Raw genomic sequence first — 25,994 nt, forward strand, 5'->3', positions numbered from 1 at the left:
AAATATCAAGAAAAGAATGTTAGACTTTCAAGACAGCAGCCTTATTTAAGAACTTCTGTGCTGTTCTCCAAACTAAAAGCTCTCTAAAAAGTATTGATATTTAATATCATTATCCTGTTTCCCTGCAAATAAGATCTAACCTGAAAATAAGCCCTAGTATGATTTTTCAGGATGCTCGTAATATAAGCCTATCCCAAAAATAAGCCCTAGTTAAGTGAAACCCCGCCCTCCACCATTGTGCAGTATTATGCAGCAAACAGAAGATGACATGACTGTAAAATAAAGCATCCCCTGAAAATAAGCCCTAATGCATTTTTGGAGCAAAAATTAATATAAGACCCTGTCTTATTTTTGGGAAAACATGGTAGAACATTTAAACCCAAAGGGTAAAATCTAATGCTGGTATCAGCTAGAACAGGCCCACTGAAATGAATAGGATTTCTTAGCCAAAAGTAGTACATGATCCTTTCATTGCTGGATGTCTACTCTACATGAGAGTAACACACAATTCAGCCCAATATACAACACATTGTAAAACTAAACTCAGTCACATAAAATACCTCCTAATCAAGAAATATTTAATAACTCAATAACTATTCCAATTAAAAATGGAAAGCAGTGATAGTTTAAAAATCCAAGCCACCACTGTAACTAAATGCAAGAAGAAAAACGTTTTTAAATCCTACTTAAAGACAAAACATTGAAGAAGCCAGATTTCGTCTATCTTGGAGGGAGTTCTGTAAACATACCACCATCACTGAAAACGTACTGTATATTCTGCTCACCAGCTTAAAGGCAGGCTAGCAAGTAGGGCTCAGGCAATTTCAAAACTGAACTATTTTCATGAGTAACAGTAGGTTGGTTTATCAAATACGTTGGAACATACAGGAAAATATAAGAGATGCAGATGGGATTCCTTGCAAAATTATTATTTCCAGAATTGCCTCTGAAAGAAGCAGAGTCTCGCAACAATCAAACTCATTAAATTGCACATTCATAAGCAAAAAACTATCATGTACCTGTTTGCTGTTAGAACAGTTTGTAGAGAATACAACCATAAATTTAATGTACATCTTTATTAAAGAACAGACATCTTGGGATCCTTAAGTGAAACTATTGGTTAAATCCACTAAACAATAAAAGAACCAATGTGGGTGAATATTTAAAATGTTAAGTTTGAACAAAGGCAAACATTCTTAATTTGGACCTTGAGCCAGCTGCACTTTTAGACTATCCTACCTGAAAGGACTCTTGGAAGGGTAAAAAGTAGGTAACTCCATCCACATATACAGTCCTGAGGCCCTTGGAGAAAGGATGTGATCCAAGTGTCATGGGTACATAAATAAATAAATAAACAATACTCCCATCAACTATGTCAATATTATTTTATACAGGCCATCTGATGCTGTTGCTCGTGCATTTTGTCCTCTTATATAAACAATTTTATTCTTTTATCAATTATGAGAAAACAGCTTTTTAATGTATATGATATACCATCCAAAACCAAACATCACTCACTTGTTTTGGATCTGTTTCAAAAACAGATTTTACTTTCACACGTGGAGAAACAGTCTTAGTGGATAGACAGGTAGTTACTGAAGTTTGCAACATAGGAACAGTAAGGCCAAACACTCATCACAAATTTAAGATACTTCTTACGTCAGCAATTTCGCCTAGTAATTCAATCTTTAAAACCATGAGGAGGCAGGAGATGATAACCAGACAAGGAAACTCAGCAACCCAAATCAAGCTTGTATATCACCATCATTACTATCACAGTCAGAGACTCAATTCATGGAATAGTTAGTGAGCAAAGTCCTTGCCTTGGATGGAGGCATCCTGTGTTCAAAACCCCCCTTCATCATTAAACTCCTTGTGTAATACTAACCAGTTATTCTGTCTAGCTAACCTTACAAGAATGTTATAGGGATGTGGTGGCACTGTGGGTTAAACCGCAGAAGCCTCTGTGCTGCGAGGTCAGAAGACGAGCAGTTGTAAGATCGAATCCACACAATGAAGTGAGCTCCCGTTGCTTGTCCCAGCTCCTGCCAACCTAACAGTTCGAATGCATGCAAATGCAAGTAGATAAATAGGTACCACCTCGGTGGGAAGGTAGCAACATTCCATGTCTAGTCGTGCTGGCCACGTGACCACAGAAACTGCCTTCGGACAAACGCTGGCTCTACGGCTTGGAAACGGGGATGAGCATCACACCCTAGCGTCGGACACGACTGGACTAAATGTCAAGGGGAACCTTTACCTTAACCTTACAAGACTGTTATGTTGGTATGTGCCAACAAGTTGTGTCCAACTTAGTGACCCTATGAATAAGAGGCTTCCAAAATGCCCTGTCCTCAACAACCCTGCTCAGCTCCTGTAAACTCAAGATTACAGCTTCCTTTATGGAATCAATACATCTCATATTTAGTCCTCCTCTTTTCCTACTGCCTTCAGGTTTTCCTAGCATAATTGTCTTTTCTAGCAAGTTTTGTTGGGAAATAGCTATTACTGGGATAAAATAAAGAAAATCCACTTAATGGCACTTTGCATTTTATTAAAAATTGTTGGAATACAGATATTAATATTTTCTTATATAAAAGAAACTGGAGTATAATATTAAGAAAGGGGGCAAGCAGGTAAATGAATTATGGAGAATTAACGCCTGCGCCACAGTCCAGGTATTCTTTTACTAAGATGTCTGGCAGTTCCACTATCAGCCAGCCACACAACATTCAGATGCTGCCCTTGAATGTCAAAATCATTAATAATAAATTCTCCCCCACCCATGATTTGATCAAGGATGAGGCAGCCAATCTGGCACATATGATTGAGACCTAGATGGGTTAGCTGAAAGGACATTAATCAATCATTGCCATGCATACCCCAGAGGTTCAGGGGAATACTGTGGTCAATCTCTCTCTAAGCTCCTTGCCTGAGCGATAACTTAGAATATTTTATTGTATGCTGGGCCTGTGGAACAGATTGATTTTGCTGGCATAGTGCCCCCTCTGCTTCTCAGTGCTCTCCCTCTCTGAACTAAGATGCAAACTCAGACACAATGTTGAGGATTCTCAGGTTGTTAGTAACGGCAGATAACAACAATGACACCAAGATAGTGTTGTCTAGGACAGATCAGAAATTTGCAATTGCTATGAGAGTTTGTGCAGCAGTTCTAAAACACCAGCAACCAACATATAAAAGGGAGAGGGTGATCTGAAGGTGAGGCCCATAGTCAGATCATCTCCTATTGAGATTTACACTTATAATTAAGATGGATCACTACAGGAGATTAATGGATCCAGACAGCTTCCAGAAGGCTTTAGGTCTTTTTGTTTGCTTTAGCTGATGTGGGTGGCTTTCCTGTTGAAGCCCTGGTCAATTTGTGGAACACAGAAATAACACAGCGAGTAGACACAATTGCTCTTCAATGTCTTTGTTACTTAGCAGAGTTCCAATATCTCAGAACTGGGAATGGTGAAATAGAGATAACAACTAAACTTAATACTGTACTTCAGAGAAAATTTGAATACATATGGAGAAGATCTCCTGTTAAATGTAAATGAATGCTGCAGTGTGCCCATGTTCACCACTTTGCACTAGCGAATACACAAAAAAAATTACTTCCCTGCCCCAAAAGCATATTCTTCATGTCATCTAGCAAATATTTCCCAGCTGGTTCAATGTCTATTACAGGCCTATATGGACATTCACTGCCCATAATTTGAAAATAATTCCACCTGCATCCACTGGGATTTGGCCTCTACCATAACAGCTGGAGAATCAAGTGAGGTATCAAGAGCACTGTCCCATCCAGTTGTGCTGGATGAGTTTCAGTTGTGGGGGCACAAAGTGATTGGGCAAGTTCATGCAACTGCTTGTGCACTGAATCTCTGCTCCTCATACTTAATCAAAAATAGAAAGGAGGAGACTGCCAGTTGACTGGGAAAGTGTTAGTAATGTATCTCCATGAGAGATAGCACAGTCTTCAGCTACGTTAATGAACTAGTATTATGTGAGGCGAAGAGTCACCTCAACCAGGATCAGGACAGTGTACCATCCGACTCTCAAACAAAGACAGAAGCGCAAGAGACGGGAGTTATAGAAAGGGAATTAAGTAAATAAAGGAAGAGACTGAAGGGGGCACAAATTAGGCAGGAAAGGAGGAAGATAAAAAGGGGGAAGAAGGAGGGGGTGAGGTAGAAGCATGTTGGGGAAGAGGAGAAAGTAGAGGAAAAAGAAGAGCTTGTAGAGTTGATCCAAGAAGACCCTTGGACAGGAGAGTGGGTGGAATTCAAAGTGCCCCATGAGTACGCTGAAAGGGAATTGAGGCGGCAGATGTACAGAAAGCTACCTTACTCGGGGGAGATAGAGGAGAGAAAGCAAAAGAAAGAGTACAAAGTGTGGGTAAAGAGGGAAGAACAGAGAAGAGAAAGACAGATGTATAATGAGTCCGGAAAAATCCTGTGGGCCCAGCCCCTTCAGACCCGGATGGAGAACAGTTCATGACTCAGTAAAGGGGGAATGCCAAGAAGGTTCGACGTTGAAGCCATAAAATTGAAGTGGGCAGAGAACACGCCAGAGTGGATGGGTGCCAAACCCAAATGGTCTCACCCTGTTACCAGTTATTCCCCATTGTCATACCATGAAGAGATATCCAGTTTTAATAACGTTAAGACATGATTTATTGTTGAATTTGGATGATGATAGACAAGGCTCAAAAACTGATGAAGACATATTAAATAATAAACCAGTTTTATTAGAAGAATTGGGTGTGATAACTGCTTCTTTGGACAAAGTTAAGAAAAAGGAGGTAGAAGACAGGCGGCAAGATCACATATTACTAATAATAATCTTGTGAAGTAAATTCTAACTTCTGGAAACCCTTTTCAGGGCTTTCTAGATAAAGACTACTCAGAAGCGGTTAATCATTCCCTTTTTCTGGGGGTGCCCTTGGACTCTGCAGCTTGCTCAAGGCCACATAGGCTGACTCTACTCAAGGAAGGCACAGTGTGGAATCAAATCTTCAGCATCTGGCTCCACAGCCAGATACCTAAACCACTGAGCTATCCAGCCAGCTCCCCAAATCATGTGCCGTCAAGTCAATTTCGACTCATGGCAACCCTTTTTCAGAGTTTTATAGGTAAAGAATAGTCAGAAGTGAGGTACCATTCCTGTTTTCTGAAGCCACCCTAGGACTGGGCAACTTACCCAAGGTCACACAAGCTGGTTCTACTCACAGAAAGCACAGTGGGGTACCAAACTCTCATCCTTTGGCTCTGCAGCCAGATACCTAAACTACTTAGCTATCCATGAGAGACAGCACAGTCTTTGGCTGACTTAATAAAACAGTATTAAAACTATTCCAAAATAAACCACCAGACACAAAGAATCTTGATCACTAGTGGAAACGTCCTCTTCCCCAGACAAGGCCCGGGGGCATGCAGTTACTATCTAGTTCAAGGCACTCTTGGATATCACACATTTTGTGGATCCTCTTTAATAAGGGTCAAGGCCAGGTTTCAGCACAGGAGCTACCTTGGAGACCCTGCAAAGTCATCTATAATAGGAGTGAATACAATTTTCTCTTGTATTCTTTAAGACAGGGGTCCCCAACCCCCAGTCTGTGGAATGGAACGTGCGCATATGTGCGCACACTCCAGCCCATCCAAACACATGAACACATACATGCATGCACACACATGCCCATCCCCCTACCCCTGCATGCACGCCCACCTGCACACGCACACGCACGAATGCCCCTCGCACGCACGCATGGACAAACACCCGCCACCTCCCTGGTCCTTGGGAGACAGTTCTTCAATGAAAACAGTCCCTGGCGTTAAAAAAAAGGTTGGGGATCATCACTTTAGGAAACACAGTGTAATTTGCAGTAGCTATGCCCCTATATGGGTCGGTGGTATACAAAAGATGGTGTCTGGAAGATGCTGTTTTGCATCATGGAGTCCCAGTTTTGAATTCTGCAAGGTTACCCTTGTACCATATACAATTTAATATTTAAATTAAACTGCTGCTCAGAGTTGTATAGGAAGTTGTCAGTATGCTGAAAAAATGTTATTACTAATTCTCATCTTCAACAGATATAGTGATGGATATGATGAACTGGTGCCTGGATGCAACAATAGACTAAGTGAAGGCCAATAAAGTGAGGTTCAACTGTAGACAAGACTGATACTGCTAGTAAGTGCTTATTCTGGCCAGAGGAGCAGTGTCCTACCTGTTCTGCATTGGGGCTGTACTCCATCTGAAGGAGCAGGTTCACAGTTTAAGATTTTTTCTTGATCCTTTATTTTTGACATTGGCTTGAGAATACAAAATGCTTTTTACACATTTCATCTAGCCTACCTATATTCCAATCTGGACAGGAATAATATAACTTCAGTTGGCTAGATTCCAGTAATTTTCATATAGATGACAATGGTACCTTGACTTACAAACTTATATCCATTTTGGAACGACGTTCGTACATTGAAAAGTTCGTAAGTCAAAGTACTATTTACCACTGAAATGCATGGGAACGGAATTAATCCGTTCCAGCATTTCAAAAGGCAAAAAGGCAGAGGGAACGGGCTGGAAATTCCAATTTTCTGCCCTTTCTTCCTGCCTTTTTGGCTTTGGAGGTCTCAAACGGCTTCCTCCAATGTCGGGCGGAGAGCCCTTTGAGACCTCCGAAGGTGCTGATCCCGGTGGCGGGGACTCCCAGGGAGGTCTCCCAGGGCTTGCCTGCCACCATGGGAGACCTCCCTGGGGCTCCCCCCGCCTTTGGAGCTCTCAAAGGGCTTTCCCCCGACATCGGAGGGAGACCTCCGAAGGCAAAAAGGCAGGGAGAAAGGGCTGTCAATTTGAATTTCCCGTCCTTTCTCCCTGCTTCAGAGGTCTCAAAGGGCTTTCTTCCCGACATCAGAGAAAGCCCTTTGAGACCTCCGAAGCCAAAAAGGCAGGGAGAAAGGGCGGGAAATTCGAATTTTGCAGGTAGAACCTTTTTGCAGGGAGCCATTTACGAACAGCTATGTTCGAAAAAATTGCATTGACTTGCAAATGGAGTCTCGACCTCATTCGTAGGTTGAGCTCCATTTGCATGTAGATGCCAATTTTTGCCAACGGAGCCATTTGTAAATCAAAAAGTTCTTATCTAGGGACGTTTGTAAGTCGAGGGTTGACTGTACTGAAATGCAGTATAAGTGAAGCCTTCTTAGAAGACAGTTTGGAAAATTCAGGTAGTGCAGAATACATTTAGCAGACTGATCATGAGGACTAGAAGGTCTCATCATACACTATCTATTAGAGACCATCTGTACTGGCTCACCACACATTTCTCAGCCCAATTCTGAACAATGATTTTAATCTATAAGCCTCAGAATCCCTCTATCATGAATCTGCTTGCACCCTTCAATATTTGAAGCTATCCTTTAAATTATCTCCTTCTGAAAAATATTTGAGAGGATAATAAGAAGCATCATGAGTTTTTCAATTATGGCCTCATGTATATGGAATTTCCATCTTTTTTGTGATGTTTTCCAACTCTTAGGCATTAGATGGAATAGAACTGGATTTTAAAATATGAGCTCTGGAACAATTGATGATCCCTCACGACTAGACAAAAAATGGTCAAGAGGAACCTTTACCTTTACCTATAGTATGGGAAATGTGCTGCTTATATATTGTTTTTCAATTACGTTCTACATAGATATAGTTTTTACAAATGTTTTTTTAAAAAAATGGTACAAATCTGAAAACACCACTGACAAAATGTCATATCAATGTCTTTTTAAAGCAACTTTTGAAGGCAGATAGAAAGCATTAGTTATTATTCAACAAACTAATTTCACTTATAATCATTCAACTATTTTTGAAATGTAACAGTTATCATCACGATTACTATATAAAGTAACTTTTACTGGTAACTGTGCTATTTATAATTTTCTACTTTCAAGCTCTGATTTTACTTCTGATCCACAGGCTAAACAATGACTACAGCTTTTTCTGTGTACAAGTCGCCTGAAACATTCCCCCACCCTTTTGAGGGAGTTAAATATAAATAATGTCCTGGATTGTTCACGGGGGGCAGTTGTTTGTAAAATGAGCAGTGAAAGCCATGCATTTCTGGGATAGAAAACAATGTAAGGTATAAAAAAGACTAGTTCTGTGCTGTTGATGGGGGTGGGGAGGATGAAAAGCATGGATGCAGGACAGGAAAGAACTCAATGCTGCAAAGCTGCCAGACTACAAGGGAAAAATTAAAACATGTAAAACAGACAGGTATCTGGATAGGAAGAGGAATAGGAGCTAAAAATATGGCTAAGGGAGGCAATGGTCCAAAAGAAATAAATGTAGCAGATAAATCAAATAAATAATAAAGAAACATAACCTATACAGAAGTTCTACATTTTAGGAGAAAACAGAGCTGGTGGATTGCTGGCAAGATAGAGGAAAAATCGAGGTGGTAGGAACAAGAATATCATTATAGCCCAATATTAATCTGAAGACCTCCACTTCAAACTCCCAGATTACGAAGGAAAAAAGAATGCTAAAAATCATTAACAATCTGCTGCATTTCAAGAATCAGCTCTGTATAAATATCATTATTATTAATCAATCCAAATTCTAATACAAGCAACAACACACCTTTTTGTATTACTGAGCATGTAATAGGAAAATTCGTATACTGTAAATTTGTATACAGTAAAGTTTGTATACTGATAAGATTATCAACTATGATACTAACTGGAATATATGTTTTAAGTGTCCATATGCTTTATAAGTGACAATCTAAATTCATACTAAAGTTTATTGCACATTATTTATTAATATTAATGATACTGTATTATACTGGAACAGTGCAACCACTACTGACATCAATGGTACTCATTCAAGCACATTGTTCAGGGCCAACATTTAAAACTTACACTTAAGAAAGGATGTACCTTTTCTGCACTAGTTAACACGAAGCCACACTTCCAATATTCCTGTACTTCTCTACTAAAGTGATGGCTAGCTGTACATACCACTGACAACATGATTATATTCATCAAAATTAATTTTTATCCTCTTGTGTCCAATGGAAGGAATCAATAATGTACACAGTACTCTTACACTGCAGTCCTATTAAGGCTTACTTAGAAGTAAGACTTAGGCTTTCTTTCTATTAAGTATATTCAAGACTGCACTGTTACTCTAGCAACCTGATATAAAATTAAAATAATGAAATTGTAAATATCTTAAAGGAAGCAATGCTTCAGTCTCATTTACTCAAAACTGCTTTGTATCATTTAAGGTATTAAGGCCCTTTTTAAATAAACATAACTCACTGTTTGTTTTCTTCACCAGGAGGTGGAGTCTTGCCATGCCCTTCCATTACAAAATCCTCATGTTCCATCTGCGAAGGCAAGCATTGGAGGTCAGCATTGATGGAGCAAATACATGCTGTCCCATGTGGTCTTTTTCCCTAGCACATTCTATCAGCACTTTTCCCTACTAGCCCTAACCAAAGATTGTCACTTATAGTTCAAAAAATGCACACCCCACAGTCATACTTTTATTCCAATGATCCTCAGTACAGTGGTGCCTTGCTTTACGATTGCCCCACATTACGAGTCAGCTTAACGACGATCTTTTTGTAATCGCAATTGTGATCGCAAAACGATGGTCTGAATGGGGGAATTTTGCTTCGCGATGATCGGTTCCATTCTTCGGGAACCGATTCTTCGCAAAATGACATTTCTGAACAGCTGATTGGCTGTTTCAAAATGGCCGCCGGGTGATTAAAATGGCTCCCCGCTGTGCTTAGGGACGGATTCCTTGCTATACAGGCAGCAAAAATGGCCGCCATATGGAGGATCTTCGCTGGACGGTGAGTTTTTACCCAATTGGAACGCATTGAATGGGCTTCAATGCATTTCAATGGGGTTTTTATTTTCGCGTTATGATGTTTTCGTTTAACGGCGATTTTCCTGGAACGGATTATCGTCGTTAAGTGAGGCACTACTGTATATACTTAAACCTTGGATAAAGCTGAACACAAGATAAAATTTTTTAAGAAAATAGAATATCAAAATGATTTAATCAATCAAAATGATATATCCAGTAACAGAATATTAGTATACAAGATTCCTTTCAGTGAAGATTCTGAATGGTTCAAACAGAAAAGCTGTATGAAAGACTGTTGACTAGCAATAAGTGAAGGGAGAAGGTGGTCTGCCCACCTTTGTGTTTAATGTGAAAACTTGGGTTTAAACTTTTAAGAACGTGAGAACAGTCATGCTACATCAGATCAAAATGGGTGAGATTCAAGACCTATTTTGTCCAGCATTTCGATCACCGTAGCTGAGGAACATGTAATGGAGATGTATTTTGCTTGTGCAAGATACTAGTCCATTTCTATCCTATGTTCCTCAGCCACATGCAAGACACAGGTGAATCTCCATTCCCTGTTCCTCAGTAATCACTTTAAAGAGGCATACCATTTCTAATACTATTTATTTATTTATTTTATATCCCACCCATCTGGTATATTCTACTAGAGATGATTAATAGTTATCCTGGCTAAAAGTAATTGGCAGTCCCGTCCTCCATGAGTTTATCTAATCCATGTTTAAATCTATCCAAACTGGCAAATACCACTACATCTTGTAGCAATGAATCCCAGTTTAACCATATATATTTTATGAATAGGATAATACTTAATTACAGTGGTGCCTCGCTTAACGAGCGCACCGTATAATGAAGAATCCGTATAGCGATCCCTTTTTGGGGATCGCTATACGGAACTGCCCCAATCGCCGCACTCGCTTTGCGACGATTGGGGCGTCCGGCGGCCATTTTGGAGCCGCCGAACAGCTGATCGGTGGCTCCAAAATGGCCGCCGGATGACCCGAAATGGCCCCCTGTCAGTGTTTTCGCGCCCTCCCCTTGCTTACCGAGGTCGCGAAAACGCTGCGGGGGGCCATTTCGGGTCATCCGCGGCCATTAAAACATCGCTGGAGGGTTAAGTTTTGGCGCCTATTGGAATGCATTAAACTAAGTTTAATGCGTTCCAATAGGCTTTTCCTGCCACGTACAGCGATGTTTTCACATAGCGAAGGTTAATCCGGAACGGATTAACCTGGCTATGCGGGGCACCACTGTACCCTACTTTAGTGAATGGCCATGGGTTCAAATGATGAGAGAAAGTCTTCTTGGTATCCATTTTTCCATACCATATAGCTGTCTCCTCTTATCTGTCTTTTTTCTAAGTGAATGCTGTAATCATAACTTATTCATGCTCCTGGACAGTTGCCAGTATAGGGAATGCAGTGGTTGTCACTAGGGAACTAACTACTGTAGTAGGGAATGAGCTTGGTGAGTAAGTAAATAAAGCTAAACCAAAGCATACTGTCCTGACACAGTACACTATTTCCTTCAGCAATAAACAAATGAAGAAGAGTGGGGGTATCACAAGCTCTGATTTGGGGAAAGAAGCAGAAAGTGACGAAATAAACAAAGGTGGGGCAGAAGGAATGCCAAAGGGAAATTGTTTGATTTCAGAAAGAAAAATCAATGGGCACAGATACAGTGGTGCCCCGCATAGCGAGGTTAATCCGTTCCGGATTAACCTCGCTATGCGGAATCGTCGCTAAACGGGTAGGGAAAAGGTATTGAAACGCATTAAACTTAGTTTAATGCGTTCCAATACCTTGCTTACTTACCCATTCAGCGAGGATTCCCCTTGCCGGCAGCCATTTTCGCGCCCTCGCTAAGCGAGGGCAGGGCGTGAAAACGGCTGCCGGCAGCCATTTCCGGGCTTCCAGCGGCCATTTTGGAGCTGCCAAACAGCTGTTCGGCGGCTCCAAAATGGCCGCCACAATACCCGATCTTCGCAATGCGGGTTTTCCCCATTGCGAAGATCGGGTATGTTTCCGTATAGCGATCCCGAAAAAGGGATCACTATACGGAAACATCGCTATACGGTGCACTCGCTAAGCGAGGCACCACTGTATAAGTAAATAGAAAAGGGAGTTTTAAAACCAAATTTTGCAAAAACCTTCCTTTCAGGCAGACTTTTAAGCAATAAGTTGGGGTCTAGGGAAAGCTCTATTTATGAAATATAATTTTTAAAATGTTTTAAAATTGTTTTTAATCTTGGTTAATGTATAATTGTGTGAGGGTGCCATTCCCAAGGTTGCTAAGCTATTCACTTAATCTACAGTAGAGGGCAAACCCTCCTGGATGATGTCACAGCTGCTTCTGAGGGGCATGACTGCCCACCATTCTTCTTTCTCATAGGTCCTAGAGAGTTTGCATAGAGCATTTCCTTACGCCAGTTATAATGGCATGATGTAACCATTGTCCTAGCTGAACTCTGTAACCTATCTGTATACTGTCCACTATCTGTGAGCTTGTAAGGTTAATAAAAGCACAGTCCTCCTGGGGGCAGGGCAGAATTCATTGGAAACCCATTAGGTGTTATTCTGCCTCTTCTACTAGTCGCCCACCAGGAGCACTGCTGGCAGACATCCCGGTGTGTGGCTTACTTCTTTAACGTCTATCTCTAAGAAACTGTTTGCTATCATAATTATCTGGTGATCACCAAAAGCCCATCAGCCTACTCATTTCATGACACCAACATAATTGTTTTTCATATAGCTTTGTATAGTATTTTAAACGTATTATTGTACAGTTTAAATTGTTGTGAGACACCTTGGGTCCCCTACGGGAATAAAGGCAGCATATAAATGAATGAATGAATGAATGAATGAGTTAAATAAATAAATAAAATTTGAAGATATCCCAGGATCTTACAGGAGAGTTAAAACCGTATTCTCTAGTGTCTAGATTGTAGCAGTGGACACAATATGTTGCTCTAGCATCTTGGGCCTAAAGTTCACTGACAAGACACTCATATAGGAATATTTCTCCAAACAAAAGACATTATTGTACACATGAAACTGCATGTCAGTGAAAATAACAAGCTAGAAACCTTCCCTAACATTAAAGCTCTATGTGAGTGGGTATGTATTTTTACATTCTCTTACAAATATCTAATCTCTATGACATTTAAGGCATTTTCCAACTGTTGCTGAGGAGTAAAAGCTATCCTAATACTTCTGAAAATTGATGAATGAACAATTTAAGAATTGGAAATAGGAAACATTTTTCCTACTAGGTGCTGCTTGATTGTTTTTCATTGGGAAATGTTGGTTGAAATCTTGCTGCTATAAATTAATGTGTGAGGCTGATTACATCGATAACAGTGGTGATTCCCCCCCCTCGAAACAAAATATCTTTTGTTCTCCTTACTAAAGGTCCCAAGTCTCCTGTACGTTTCCTTTCATCACAGGGAAGCTGTTGGGGTTGGCGCAGAATGGAGGACATGAGTCTTTCATTTCCAGAAATGGCTGCTGATTTTTGAAAATTAAAGACTTCCCTGCCCTGCGGTTCCCTACAGCTCCCTGGCAATGAAAGAAAATCCTTGGGCACCTCAGGATGTTTGGGGGTGTGGTAGAGGTTTTTTATTTCTGAAAAACTGACATAGCGAATGATGGAATCAGTCTTACACAGTATAAGGTAAAGCAACAGGATTTCATCTGCTATAAAATTATCTCCTTGGAGGTAGTTTAGAATATTCAGGTGAGCCACGAGGTGTGTCTTTCTAGTACAGTTTTGGAATCTCCAATGTACAATGTTAGTGTGGTTTTTGCAATTCCAGTTTTACTCACTGAGATAGCATTTAGGAAGGAGAATAATACTTTTGTCACCCATGGAAAGAGAGCTACACTGGAAAGCAAATTATTGCATTTTTCCATGTATAAAACAACACTTGTCCCTAAAATAATTACAGGAAAAATTGAGGTTCATTTTATACACAGAAGGAGGCAGAGGCAAAGGAGCAGTTGTGCACCCTCGGGCACCTCTTGCTGCTGCCTACTGACTGCTGCTGCTGCCGCCCAACTGCCTCCTCCAGAGCTCACGTTGCTGCCCTCCGGCAGCGGAGCTAGCAACAGCAGCAGCAGGAGACAGAGGCAAAGGAGCACTCACAAACGCTTGGGTGCCTCTTGCTGCTGCCACCGCCCGACTGCCTCCTCCAGTGCGACTGCCGGGGCTCACCTCCAGCTCATTTCACCGCCTTGTCACCTCTGGTGGCTGGCACAGGCAGCAGCAGCAGCAGCAGGAGGCAGAGGCAAAGGAGCAGTTTTTTCTGGCATCCAGTTAATCATGGTTAACATGTCAACACTATCGTATAGAGACAGATAGCATTGCATTGTAACAGGACCCAGAGTATGTATGTATTTAGGGATACCAGAATTAAGACTAGAGGTATATGAGTGGCATCCAATAAGATTTGTGTCCAAATAATGACTGTACAAATCAGGACAGAAAACTGTTTCAAAAGGAATAAGACTAAACATACAAAACACTCACCATGACTTTGAAAACTTGTCTGTTTATGTCAAAATAAGGAGATAAAACGTTGTTCAACAGTACTAAAATTTTTAAGTTTGACATTTCCTTTTCCTATGCATACACTCTTTCTCACTCAGCTCCAGAACTACAGAGCAGTATGCATAACAGTATTCATTCCTGTGTTCATTTTTCATTGCTTCTTTTGAAAAAAGTTCTCGTTTCAAGTGCATCTTACTTTGCTATTAAGAGATACTATACAGTAGTATCCCTTATTTAACACTGTTTAAAATCACTTTGCAGGATCCATACACAAGAGTCACTACTTGATTCAGAACTCAGTCTAAAGAATATGGGACAGCCCACAACGTCAAATGAGTCCTACTCATTCTGTTTATCTACTCAGGATTCTACAGTGGAACCTTATGACAGAATGGCAAAATCTAGTGGAATGCTCCCATGCACCAATAAAACTTGCTCTGGAGGACAGAGGCCTTCTCTGGAATCCTCAAAAATCCATACTATCAAGAAGGAGATAGAAAGCTCGTAATGCCTTATGAAACATGGACCCTAGATCAGCAATGACGAACCTATGGCACACGTGTCACAGCTGGCACGCAGAGCCCTTTCTGTGGACACACAAGCCGTAAGTCACCGGATAGCTCCTTCTGCCCCCGCCACCAAACCTGAGGAGGCGGCTGCAGCCGCGGGTGTTGCCACTTCAACAGGGCAGTGGGCCAGGGTCCACCGCCACTTCCGGTTCCGCCACCGCAACCCACCTGCCACTGGTGTGTCGTCCACCCCAGTTTGGGCATTCAGGCCCAAAAAGGTTCACCGTCACTGCTCTAGATATATACATTCCTACATACATATTTTGGCCAATTTTAAATTCTTGACACTAGTTTGGCTGGCCAAGTTTTCAAAATATAAAATAAAGGGGAACAATATAAGAAGCAATATAATAACATATTATTATGAAATATATGACATAATTTTCCTTTCAAGGTATACATGCTAACGGTGCCAAGTAATCTTGCCTGTAGGAGAGTGCTAAACTATATAATCACAAGTGTGAGAATTACTAGAAAAAACAGAATTACACATAATAGCAATTATTTTTATTTATTTTATTAATAATTTTTGTCTTCTACAAGCCATGGATGATTCAGAACTTACTCTCTCCCTCTCTAAGCTATTTAGTCAGTAGTAAAAATGTGTTACTTTCAAACTTACACACATTACATTCAACTTCTGTACTACTCTAATACCTCCAAGTTGCTAAAACTCAACATTCACACAGAAACACATTTTGAAGTTAAAGCCTAAATATCTCGCTTGGTTTTAGCGATAACTTCTTATCATCCTCAACAGACACTATTTGGTTATGCAACATGAGATGGCCAATTTTAAGCTCTCATCTTGCATAGTTCATAGGAAGCTTGAAAAAGACAAAAAGGCCAAGAAATTACAAGTGTCCCTATTTAAGTTGCTTGAATTGACTTCAAAAAACAATTCCAAAGCAGAAGGCTCCCTGCCATAGGCGAAAATGTGGGCAGACAAATGAATCAGGATATTACCGTGTTTCCCTGAAAATAACACAGGGTCTTAAATTAATTTTTGCTCCAAAAAACACAGTAGGGCTTATTTTTAGGGGATGCTTTATTTTTGTCATGTACGTCGTCATCGTTTAGTCATGTCCGACTCTTCATGACCCCATGGACGAGACCACACCAGGCCCTCCTATCTTCCACTGCCTCCCGGAGTTGGGTCAAATTCATGTTGGTTGCTTCAATGACATTGTCCAACCATCTCATCCTCTGTCGTCCCCTTCTCCTCTTGCCTTCACACTTTCCCAACATCAAGGTCTTTTCCAAGGAGTCTTCTCTTCTCATGAGATGACCAAAGTACTGGAGCCTCAGCTTCAGGGTCTGTCCTTCCAGTGAGCACTCAGGCTTGATTTCCTTTAGAATTGATAGGTTTGTTCTCCTTGCAGTCCAGGGGACTCTCAAGAGTTTCCTCCAGCACCACAATTCAAAGGCATCAATTCTTCGGAGGTCAGCTTTCTTTATGGTCCAGCTCTCACTTCCATACATAACTACAGGAAAAACCATAGTTTTGACTATTCAGACTTTTGTTGGCAAGGTGATGTCTCTGCTTTTTAAGATGCTGTCAAGGTTTGTCATGGCTTTCCTCCCAAGAAGCAGGCATCTTTTAATTTCATGGCTGCTGCCACCATCTGCAGTGATCATGGAGCCCAAGAAAGTAAAATCTGTCACTGCCTCCATATCTTCCCCTTCTATTTGCCATGAGGTGATAGGACCAGTGGCCATGATCTTAGTTTTTTTTATGTTGAGTTTCAGACCGTTTTTTGCACTCTCCTCTTTCACCCTCATTACAAGGTTCTTTAGTTCCTCCTCACTTTCTGCCATCAGAGTGGTATCATCTCCATATCGGAGGTTGTTGATATTTTTTCCGGTAATCTTAATTCTGGCTTGGGATTCATCCAGTCCAGCCTTCCGCGTGATGTATTCTGTGTATAAGTTGAATAAGCAGGGGGACAATATACAGCCTTGTCGTACTCCTTCCCAATTTTGAACCAATCAGTTGTTCCATATCCAGTTCTAACTGTTGCTTCCTGTCCCACGTATAGGTTTCTCAGGAGATAGATAGGGTGGTCAGGCATTCCCATTTCTTTAAGGACTTGCCATAGTTTGCTGTGGTCCACACAGTCAAAGGCTTTTGCATAGTCACTGAAGCAGAAGTAGATATTTTTCTGGAACTCTCTGGCTTTCTCCATAATCCAGCGCATGTTAGCAATTTGGTCTCTAGTTCCTCTGTTGTCATGTACAAGAATCTACAATTATTCAAACAATCATGTCATCTTCTGGTTGCTGCACAATGGTGGAGGGTGGAGTTTTACTAAACTAGGGCTTATTTTGGGGGTAGGGCTTATATCATGAGCATCCTGGAAAATCATACTAGGGCTTATTTTCAGGTTAGGTCTTATTTTCGGGGAAACAGCGTAATATGATGAACAATGATTATCATTATAGACTCTATCACATTCAATGCAATACACTTTCCCCCCAAAATTTAATACCAAAAATTACCAGTAAATTTAACACCACTGTTCTGTCCAACATATACAATCCAAGACAAGATGTGTTAAGAAGGAAAGAAAGTAAAAATTAAAAAATTAAAAAATAAAATAAAACAAAAATTAAAAAACCATATAGAGTGAACAGGACTAAGCAGAAGATATACATTCTGAGGAGACAACAAGGGAAATAGATATTGGCCAAAATTCTATTGCACAATTATACAAAATTGTAATATGTTAGATCTTCGTGAGCATTATTTGTTGCATGCCAAGTGACACAAGTCAGTATGCAACAGATAATGTCTGCTGAGATTAATTAACTTACAAAGAAGTAAATTATGCCTTTTGTGTAACTGCACAACAGGATTTCAACCATCATGTGAAAGGAGATTCCAGCAATCTTAGAAAAAGATGCAAAGGGAGCAGCTTAACTGGGCAACTAGTATCCGCAGACTGAAGTACCCAAGGTGGAGAATACCAAGGGAAGTCAACTATAGAAAAGGAAGATCAATGACAACAAGTGTAGATTTTTTCAATTTGTAAATGCAATAGTTAGTAAGAGAAGGGATAAATACCAGGCAAATTTATGCTACAGTTACATTCAGATGATTATCCCTAGGAATAATACACAATGATTAGCACAGCTCTTCAGATATTAGTATGTTATTACTTGACAATGTCTTCATTTTTTAAATAAAAAATATATAACAGAAATGGTATGATGCTGACATTTGTAAAGAAAAGTTCCAAAAAGAAAACACAAAACTCTAGATCAGGCTTTGAATTTGAACTGTTAAGTCATATTAAAGACTCTTCACTAATTTCTATAACATGCAAGCAAAATGTGGATTAGATAACTGTGCCAAAATGCATACTAGCTGCTATGTCCTGCACCAGGGATACCTTCTGAATAAAGTGGGAAATGACCATATATTATCAATAGAAATAAATAGTTGAAAAGCCTGAGAAGCAGAATAAAAAACCTAAGGTGTTTTTAGCAGAGCAGAATTTAACAAGTCAAGTATCACTGTGCAGTACACAAAAGGCATAACTTTTAGCGGCAAATTTATGTAAGTTAAGGTATCTTGGTAGACATTATCTGTTGCCAACTTGGTTGCTGACTCGGTACATAACATATGTAATGCAAAGATTGTTGCCATGCACAGTTATACAGTGGTGCCCCGCATAGTGACGATAACCTGTTCCGGAAAAATCATCGCTATGTGGATTCGTCACTATACGAAACAAAAAAGCCCATAGGAATGCATTAAAACACATTTAATGCGTTCCTATGGGCTAAAAACTCACCGGTATGTGAAAATCCTCCATACGGCCGCCATTTTCGCTGCCCGTAAGCGAGGAATGGGTGCGAAAACACAGCGGGCGGCCATTTTTTAACCCGGCGGCCATTTTGGAACCGCCAATCAGCTGTTCTAAAACATCACTATGCGAAAATCGGTAAGCGAAACAGCTTACCGATCGTCGCAAAGCGATGTTTTACCATTTATAACATCACAATGCGATCGCTTTTGCAATCGCAAAAACTTAATCGCTATGCGGATTCATAGTTAAACGGGGCACCCGTTATGCAGGGCACCACACAGTTGAAAATCTCAAAACATATGATAAAACAATTTTTACCCTCAAAGTTCCCAAACCTTGCACCTATTCTGGAAATCTAGCAGACTGAAAACAGAGCAGCAGCCATGAAGAACTGCAACTCTATAATTCTCTACTGCTAAAATGTCATCTTACCAGTGAGACTAGGAGGGAGAAAGCTATCAAAGAGCAACCAACTGAAAGCTCAGAAATGCTTTGGGGACTACATGCAGCCCATGAGTTGCATGACACACATCCCTGCTCAACATCAAGCTATCTAATGATCCAGAAAGTTGGACAAAACAAACACACCAACAATCTGACTGTGAGCCACCATCTCCTCTTTGGAGAATTTAGACTCTTGGCTTCTTTAACTGCCACCCACCTCTTCCAGAGCAGGAAATAAAAGCCCTGCTTTAGACAGTGCCAAAAATGGTCTGAAGCTCAACATCAAAAAAACTAAGATCATGGCCACTGGTCCCATCACCTCATGGCAAATAGAAGGGGAAGATGTGGAGGTAGTGACAAATTTTACTTTCTTGGGCTCCATGATCAATGCAGATGGAGACAGCAGCCACGAAATTAAAAGATGCCTGCTTCTTGGGAGGAAAGCCGTGACAAACCGTGACACCATCTTAAAAAGCAGAGACATCACCTTGCCAACAAAGGTCTGCATAGTCAAAGCTATGGTTTTTCCAGTAGCGATGTATGGAAGAGAAAGCTGGACCATAAAGAAGGCTGACCGCCGAAGAATTGATGCTTTGAATTGTGGTGCTGGAGGAGACTCTTGAGAGTCCCCTGGACTGCAAGGAGAACAAACCTATCAATTCTAAAGGAAATCAAGCCTGAGTGCTCACTGGAAGGACAGACCCTGAAGCTGAGGTTCCAATCCTTTGGCCATCTCATGAGAAGAGAAGACTCCCTGGAAAAGACCATGATGTTGGGAACATGTGAAAGCAATAGGAGAAGGGGACGACAGAGGACGAGATGGTTGGACGGTGTCATCGAAGTGACCAACACGAATTTGACCAAACTCCGGGAGGCAGTGGAAGAAAGGAGGGCCTGACGTGTTCTGCTCTGTGGGGTTCACAAAGAGTCGGGCACGACTAAACAACAACAACATAGGCTGAAATCCAGTTCTGCTACAAAGATTTCACTTCTCCATACCTGTACAACAGGATTTTGCCACAGTGCACACGTTTGCAGGATCTGTTAAATTCTTAAAGGATTCTACAAGACATCTTTTTTTATATGCTGAAACAAAACAAACATAGCTACCTCTGTGAAAATTGCAGAACATTTAACGGTATGTAACATTCCACAAACCCGTGAATAAACATTTTCATTTAGCTTTCCCCTATCTTCCTGATTACACTCTAGGCCTAAAAGTTCCTCGGAATCTCACCATAAATTACATGCATGGGAAGAGTGGTGAAGAAAAAGAAGTACAGTGGTGCCTCACTTAGCGATCGCTCCATTGAGCGATGAAATCGTTTAGCGATGGGGTTTTTGCCATCGCCAGAGCGATTGCTTAGCAATGGCCCCTATGGGGAAAAATCGCTTTGCGATATAGTGGGGAAGCGATCATGGCAAAGTGACCCTTTTTGCACTGCTGATTGGCAGTTCCAAAATGGCCGCCGGAAAAACAAAATGGCCACCCGCTGTTTTGCCTGGCTTTAGAGACACCGAAAATGGCCGCCCCTATGGAGGATCTTCGCATAAGGTCAGTTTTTAAGCCCATAGGAACGCATTAAACATGCTTTAATGCATTTCTATGGGCTTTTAAAAATCGCTTAGCAACGTTTTTTCTGGAACGGATTAACGTCGCTAAGCGAGGCACCACTGTATTCAGGTACTGCAAGCTTTCTGTTCTTCCCTTGCAATATGCAACTATGGTGCAAGTAGTTGTGGTTAATGTAAGGATATACAATTGGCCCATTGAGTTAGCGAGTGTGGAACTCACCAACTCTTAGTCTGACACTTTGATCACTACACCACACTGACTCTCCATTAGCAAACACAGGACTAGGAATATGCATAACTGTAAGGAAAAGTATGTGGGTGGGTGTGCACATCACATAATGGAAGGGATACTGGAGAAATGAGATACATATTGCAATATTCTTAAAGAATGTATCAGCCCCATAGCGAAGAACTAGCAACTCCATAGTAAAGGACTGCAAGAAGTTCTTTAGGGAAGGAGACAACATACTACTATTACACTTCTACAGTACACATTCTTATCAGCACATCGATCTAGCTGATGCAGAATAAGGTTCAAATAGCACATTGTTAGAGACAAGAATTCCTTGAGGGCTAAAAGATGTCTGAAATTCATCATCTTCTATAATTAAGAGGAAAAGTTTGTCTTCAAATTAGACATAGTTGTGCTATTGGAACACTAACATGTTTTCAACTTCAAATGACACACTACCCATATCACTTAGTTTGACCCCCAGGGCTACCAATCTAATTGAGGGACATATCCTCTTCACAGCAGTATATTAAATGTAATTTGAACAAATGAAATCTTAAGAATCTGAGCCATCATGGTGGCATTTAAACTCTATCAAAAGAATCACGGGGGGGGGGGAGAAGCGGTCATCCCTGTTTGATCCAGGAAACTCCCTAATCAGCCAATGGGCAGAAACAAGCAGTTTTCTGCTTGCAAGTAGTCGGCAGCTGGCAATAAGAGAAACAACAATCAGCTATTCAACATCAGTGATACTATCGGGTGAGATATATTTTCACAACTACAGTGATGCCCCGCATAGCGAGGTTAATCCGTTCCGGATTAACCGTCGCTATGGGGAAACATCGCTATACGGAACAGAAAACGGCAACTTAGTTTAATGCGTTCCTATGGCTCTAAAACTCACAATTGTGCGAAGTTTCCCCTTAGCGCCGCCATTTTCGCGCCCTCAGTAAGCGAGGGCAGGGCGCGAAAACAATGCAGGCAGCCATTTTGGGTGTTCCGACGGCCATTTTGGAACCGCCGAACAGCTGATTCCCCGACATCGCAATGCGAAGATCGGTAAGCGAAATGCTTACCGATCGTCGCAAAGCAATTTTTGCCCATAGAGACCATTGGCATGCGTTCGCATTAGCAATCCCAAAAAAGGGATCGCTATGCGAATTCATCGTTAAACGGTGCGCTCGTTATGAGAGGCACCACTGTAATTGCTTATGATTACCCCTGGAGAAGACAATTCCTATATTTATTTTATTTATTTATTTATTCGATTTTTACCCCGCCCCTCTAGACAACGTCTATATAGAAAAAAGAGCCTTCTATCAATCTCATCAATCATAGAGCGGCAGAAAATCTGGAGAGAGGGATAGTTGATGCGAAGAAAATAATTTAAAGATTTATGGGACATTAACTACTCATTTAAATACATTTAAAATATACTTTAAGATTATAATTTGGCATTATAAATCTTAAGAAATTTTCTTGTAAGTTATTACTAGTTAAGTCTGGATTTATCTTATGTTTTGACTACTTGCAGTCTTTTGGCATAATACCCAGAACTGTGATCTTGAGTACTCATAACGACCAGATAGGCAGGATATAAATAGAATAAATAAAGAAATACTACTGCTGTTTAAAACTTGGAAACCTGTTTTTTATTTCTTTTTGATTTTTTCATGCCTGGCTGTAACATAGACAAATAACCCTAAAGTGGATCTTTTTAAACTGTACTTTGGGAATTAGTATATTGGGCCAAAGTGAACTTTTTGGAACCACCTCCAGAGACTTGGAATTTCAGTTTTGGCTGATGCAGAAATACGGGAACTAGGCTACCAGGACATGGATACAAACACTGAATTGGACTGTGATATTTGGGGGTTTTGAACCTCGGTTCAGGCCTATTTGGCCAAAATAGATCCTCTGAAACTGCCCCGGGAGATGGAAGAAGCTGGTGTAAACCTGTGGGAATTAGGTCATCAGGCTGCGGATACAACTATTGCATTGTACATTGGTACTGTACTTTGGGGGTTTAAAGTTTGGCTCAGGCCTATTTAGCCAAAGCGAACTCTTTGAACTGACTCTGGAGACTTGGAGTATCTGTTCAGCTGGCATCAATTTGCCAGGGATCAATTAGGACACAGATACAATCATCGAACTGGACTGTGAGACTTGGGGGCTTTGAATCTTGGCTTAAGTGCTTGGGTAGCTGGAACAGAATGGCACAACAAGGATAATTTTGGGATGAAACAAAATCTACCCTTCAAACAATACTAGAAATAGTGAGATCCCATTACCAAGAGGCAAAATTATTCAATCAACATCTGAAGAACTATAGTCAACAAGCGACAGGGAACAACGAAGAAGGAAATGAGAGTGTGCCAGATGATAGTATGCCAATCAAAAGAGGGACTGGAGGAAATTAATGGGGATAACCTAAGAGAAACAACTTCAATCTTGGATCCGAGGAGAGTATTAAGGGAAGGCAAGGGGAGAAAATCAGCAAAATTAATTTTTAAAAGCCTGGAAGATCTACTGAAGATAGACCAAGTGCATAAAGATCTAGTGGAGATAAATCAGATGCATAAAATGGTTTCAGAGGCATGAAAAATGGCAGAATGCTTAGGGAGACAGAAACAAAAAGTGAAAAAGAGAAATAAGAGAGGGAATTACACAGAAAGATGAAAAAGGGAAAAAATAGGAAGGGGGACCTTAATGTTGAAAAATATGTATATATTTAACTTCGGGAATTGTAAAGGAGCATATCCTTTATATTAAAAAGGAGAATTAAATTGAAATAAGGGAGCTCTAACCAGGGTAAAGATGTAATATGGTGGGTTTTCATTTTAGGTAAATTAAACTAGATATAAGGTTGGGGCATGGATCTGGAACTACTTTTATTAAGAATGTTATTAGAAGATCCCCCTCGCAGGGAGCAGGGACCTATTGTTATGGTCCGCCCTCGAAGGCTACTGGATCCGATTGGATTCCAGGATGCCATGAGAGGGGTTACGACTGACCTGGCTGGCGCTCCTGTCGAGGCTCTGGTCGACGCCTGGTTCACAGCCGCGGCTAGTGCCGTAGACACGATCGCGCCTAAACGCCCTCTCAGCGGCAGAGATCGCCCGGCGCCCTGGTTTAACCAGGATCTCCGGACGTCGAAGCGGGTCAGGAGACGGCTAGAGCGCAAATGGAGAAAGGACCCGACGGTTTTTAATCGCATAGCTGTTAAGGTCGCTACTAACCTTTACCAGGCCAAGGTAAAGGCTGCCAGTCGAACATACCTCGCTAACCGGATAAGCGAGGCGTCTAATCAGCAGGCGGAATTATTCCGTATAGTACGTGACCTATCCGGAATTGGCCCGGGTGATAGGCCTCCCCCTAGTTTTACACCGGACCAATTTGCAGCATTTTTAAAATCTAAAGTGGAGGCCATCCGCCGGGACTTCTCCCCTTTTTTGAATACAGTGAGTCGAGCTGAGATGTCCAGCGCTCCGTCTTGTCCGGTGATTTTTGACTCCTTTCAGCCTGTTTCGCCCGACACTGTGGCCAGGACGCTTGATCGCTGCCGTGCCTCCACCTCCTCTTTGGACCCTTGCCCGGCCTGGCTAATCAAAGCAGCCAGGCCTTCAACAACGGAATGGGCTACTGTAATAATTAATGGGTCTTTCCTTGAGGGCAGATTTCCCTCTGCCCTCAAGGATACACTCATTAGGCCCATAAGAAAGAAACCTAGTTTGGCGGCGGACGAAATTGGCAATTATAGGCCCGTCGCCAATGTTTCTTTCTTAAGCAAGGTAGTCGAGAGGGTGGTGGCCGATCAGCTTCAGGCGTTCCTGGATGACACAGATGCCCTGGATCCATTCCAATCGGGCTTCAGGCCACGCCATGGAACAGAGACGGCATTGTTCGCCCTGTGTGATGACCTGTTGAGGGAGGCCGACAGAGGCAAAATGTCTCTGCTGGTCCTCCTCGATATCTCAGCGGCCTTCGATACCATTGACCACGGTATCCTCCTGGGGAGGCTCACCGAGTTGGGAATAGGTGGCCGGGCATTTGCCTGGCTCCGTTCCTTCTTGGAGGACCGTCCCCAGAGAGTACAGCTTGGGGAGAATGTCTCGGCCCCGTGGAGCCTCAATTGTGGGGTTCCACAGGGGTCGATCATCTCCCCAATGCTGTTTAACATCTATATGAGGCCGCTGGGGGGGGGTCATCAGGGGGTATGGAGCCCTGTGCCATCAATATGCGGATGACACACAGCTCTACATCTCCTTTTCTCCAACTACAGGAGATGCCGTTCTGTCCCTTCAGCGCTGCCTGGAGACCGTTCGGGAATGGATGCAGGAGAATGGGCTGAGGCTGAACCCGGACAAGACGGAGGTACTGAGGGTGGGCGCTCCCACAGTTGGGGATTTGGGAAACTCCCTCATTTTTGGGGAGTGACCCTGCCTGCCAGGGATGGGGTTCGCAGCTTGGGGATTCATCTGGACCCGGCGCTCACTATGGAAACCCAGGTGCCGTCCGTGGTCCACACCGCATTTTTCCATCTTCGGCGGATAGCCCAGCTGTGACCCTACCTTGATGTGGGGGCTCTCAACACTTTGGTACATGCGCTTGTAATCTCAAGATTAGACCACTGCAATGCGCTCTACGTGGGGCTACCTTTGAGGCTGCTGCGGAAACTACAGGTGGTGCAGAATGCTGCGGCCAGATTACTTAGTGGAGTGAGAAGATACCAACATATCTCACCCACTCTGGCCGCATTGCATTGGCTGCCCATCCGATTCCGCATCGACTTCAAAGTGTTGATGCTTACTTACAAAGCCCTAAATGGTTTAGGACCTCAATATTTGGTGGAACGCCTTCTCCCATCTAGATATACCCGTGTCACCCGTGCGAGCCAGGAGGTGAGGCTGAGGAGCCTGACGCCGA

At 41.8% G+C, this 25,994-nt stretch overlaps 1 protein-coding gene across 6 annotated transcripts in view; it reads right to left on the minus strand.

Moving 5' to 3' along the window:
- TNRC6B (trinucleotide repeat containing adaptor 6B) overlaps positions 1–25,994 on the minus strand; it is a 158,616-nt gene that overhangs the window by 113,534 nt on the left and 19,088 nt on the right. For 4 of the 6 annotated variants that reach the window (XM_078376142.1, XM_073000137.2, XM_073000135.2 and 1 more), the window contains exon 4: positions 9,327–9,394. The exons of the other annotated variants lie outside the window; for them this stretch is intronic. In XM_078376142.1, the coding sequence (XP_078232268.1) occupies positions 9,327–9,394 (68 nt within the window). The remainder of the gene's footprint in view (positions 1–9,326; positions 9,395–25,994) is intronic. 6 annotated transcript variants of the gene reach the window in all.

The sequence above is a fragment of the Pogona vitticeps genome, chromosome 5 (assembly GCF_051106095.1).
Source record: "Pogona vitticeps strain Pit_001003342236 chromosome 5, PviZW2.1, whole genome shotgun sequence".
In the NCBI taxonomy this organism is placed as follows: domain Eukaryota; kingdom Metazoa; phylum Chordata; class Lepidosauria; order Squamata; family Agamidae; genus Pogona; species Pogona vitticeps.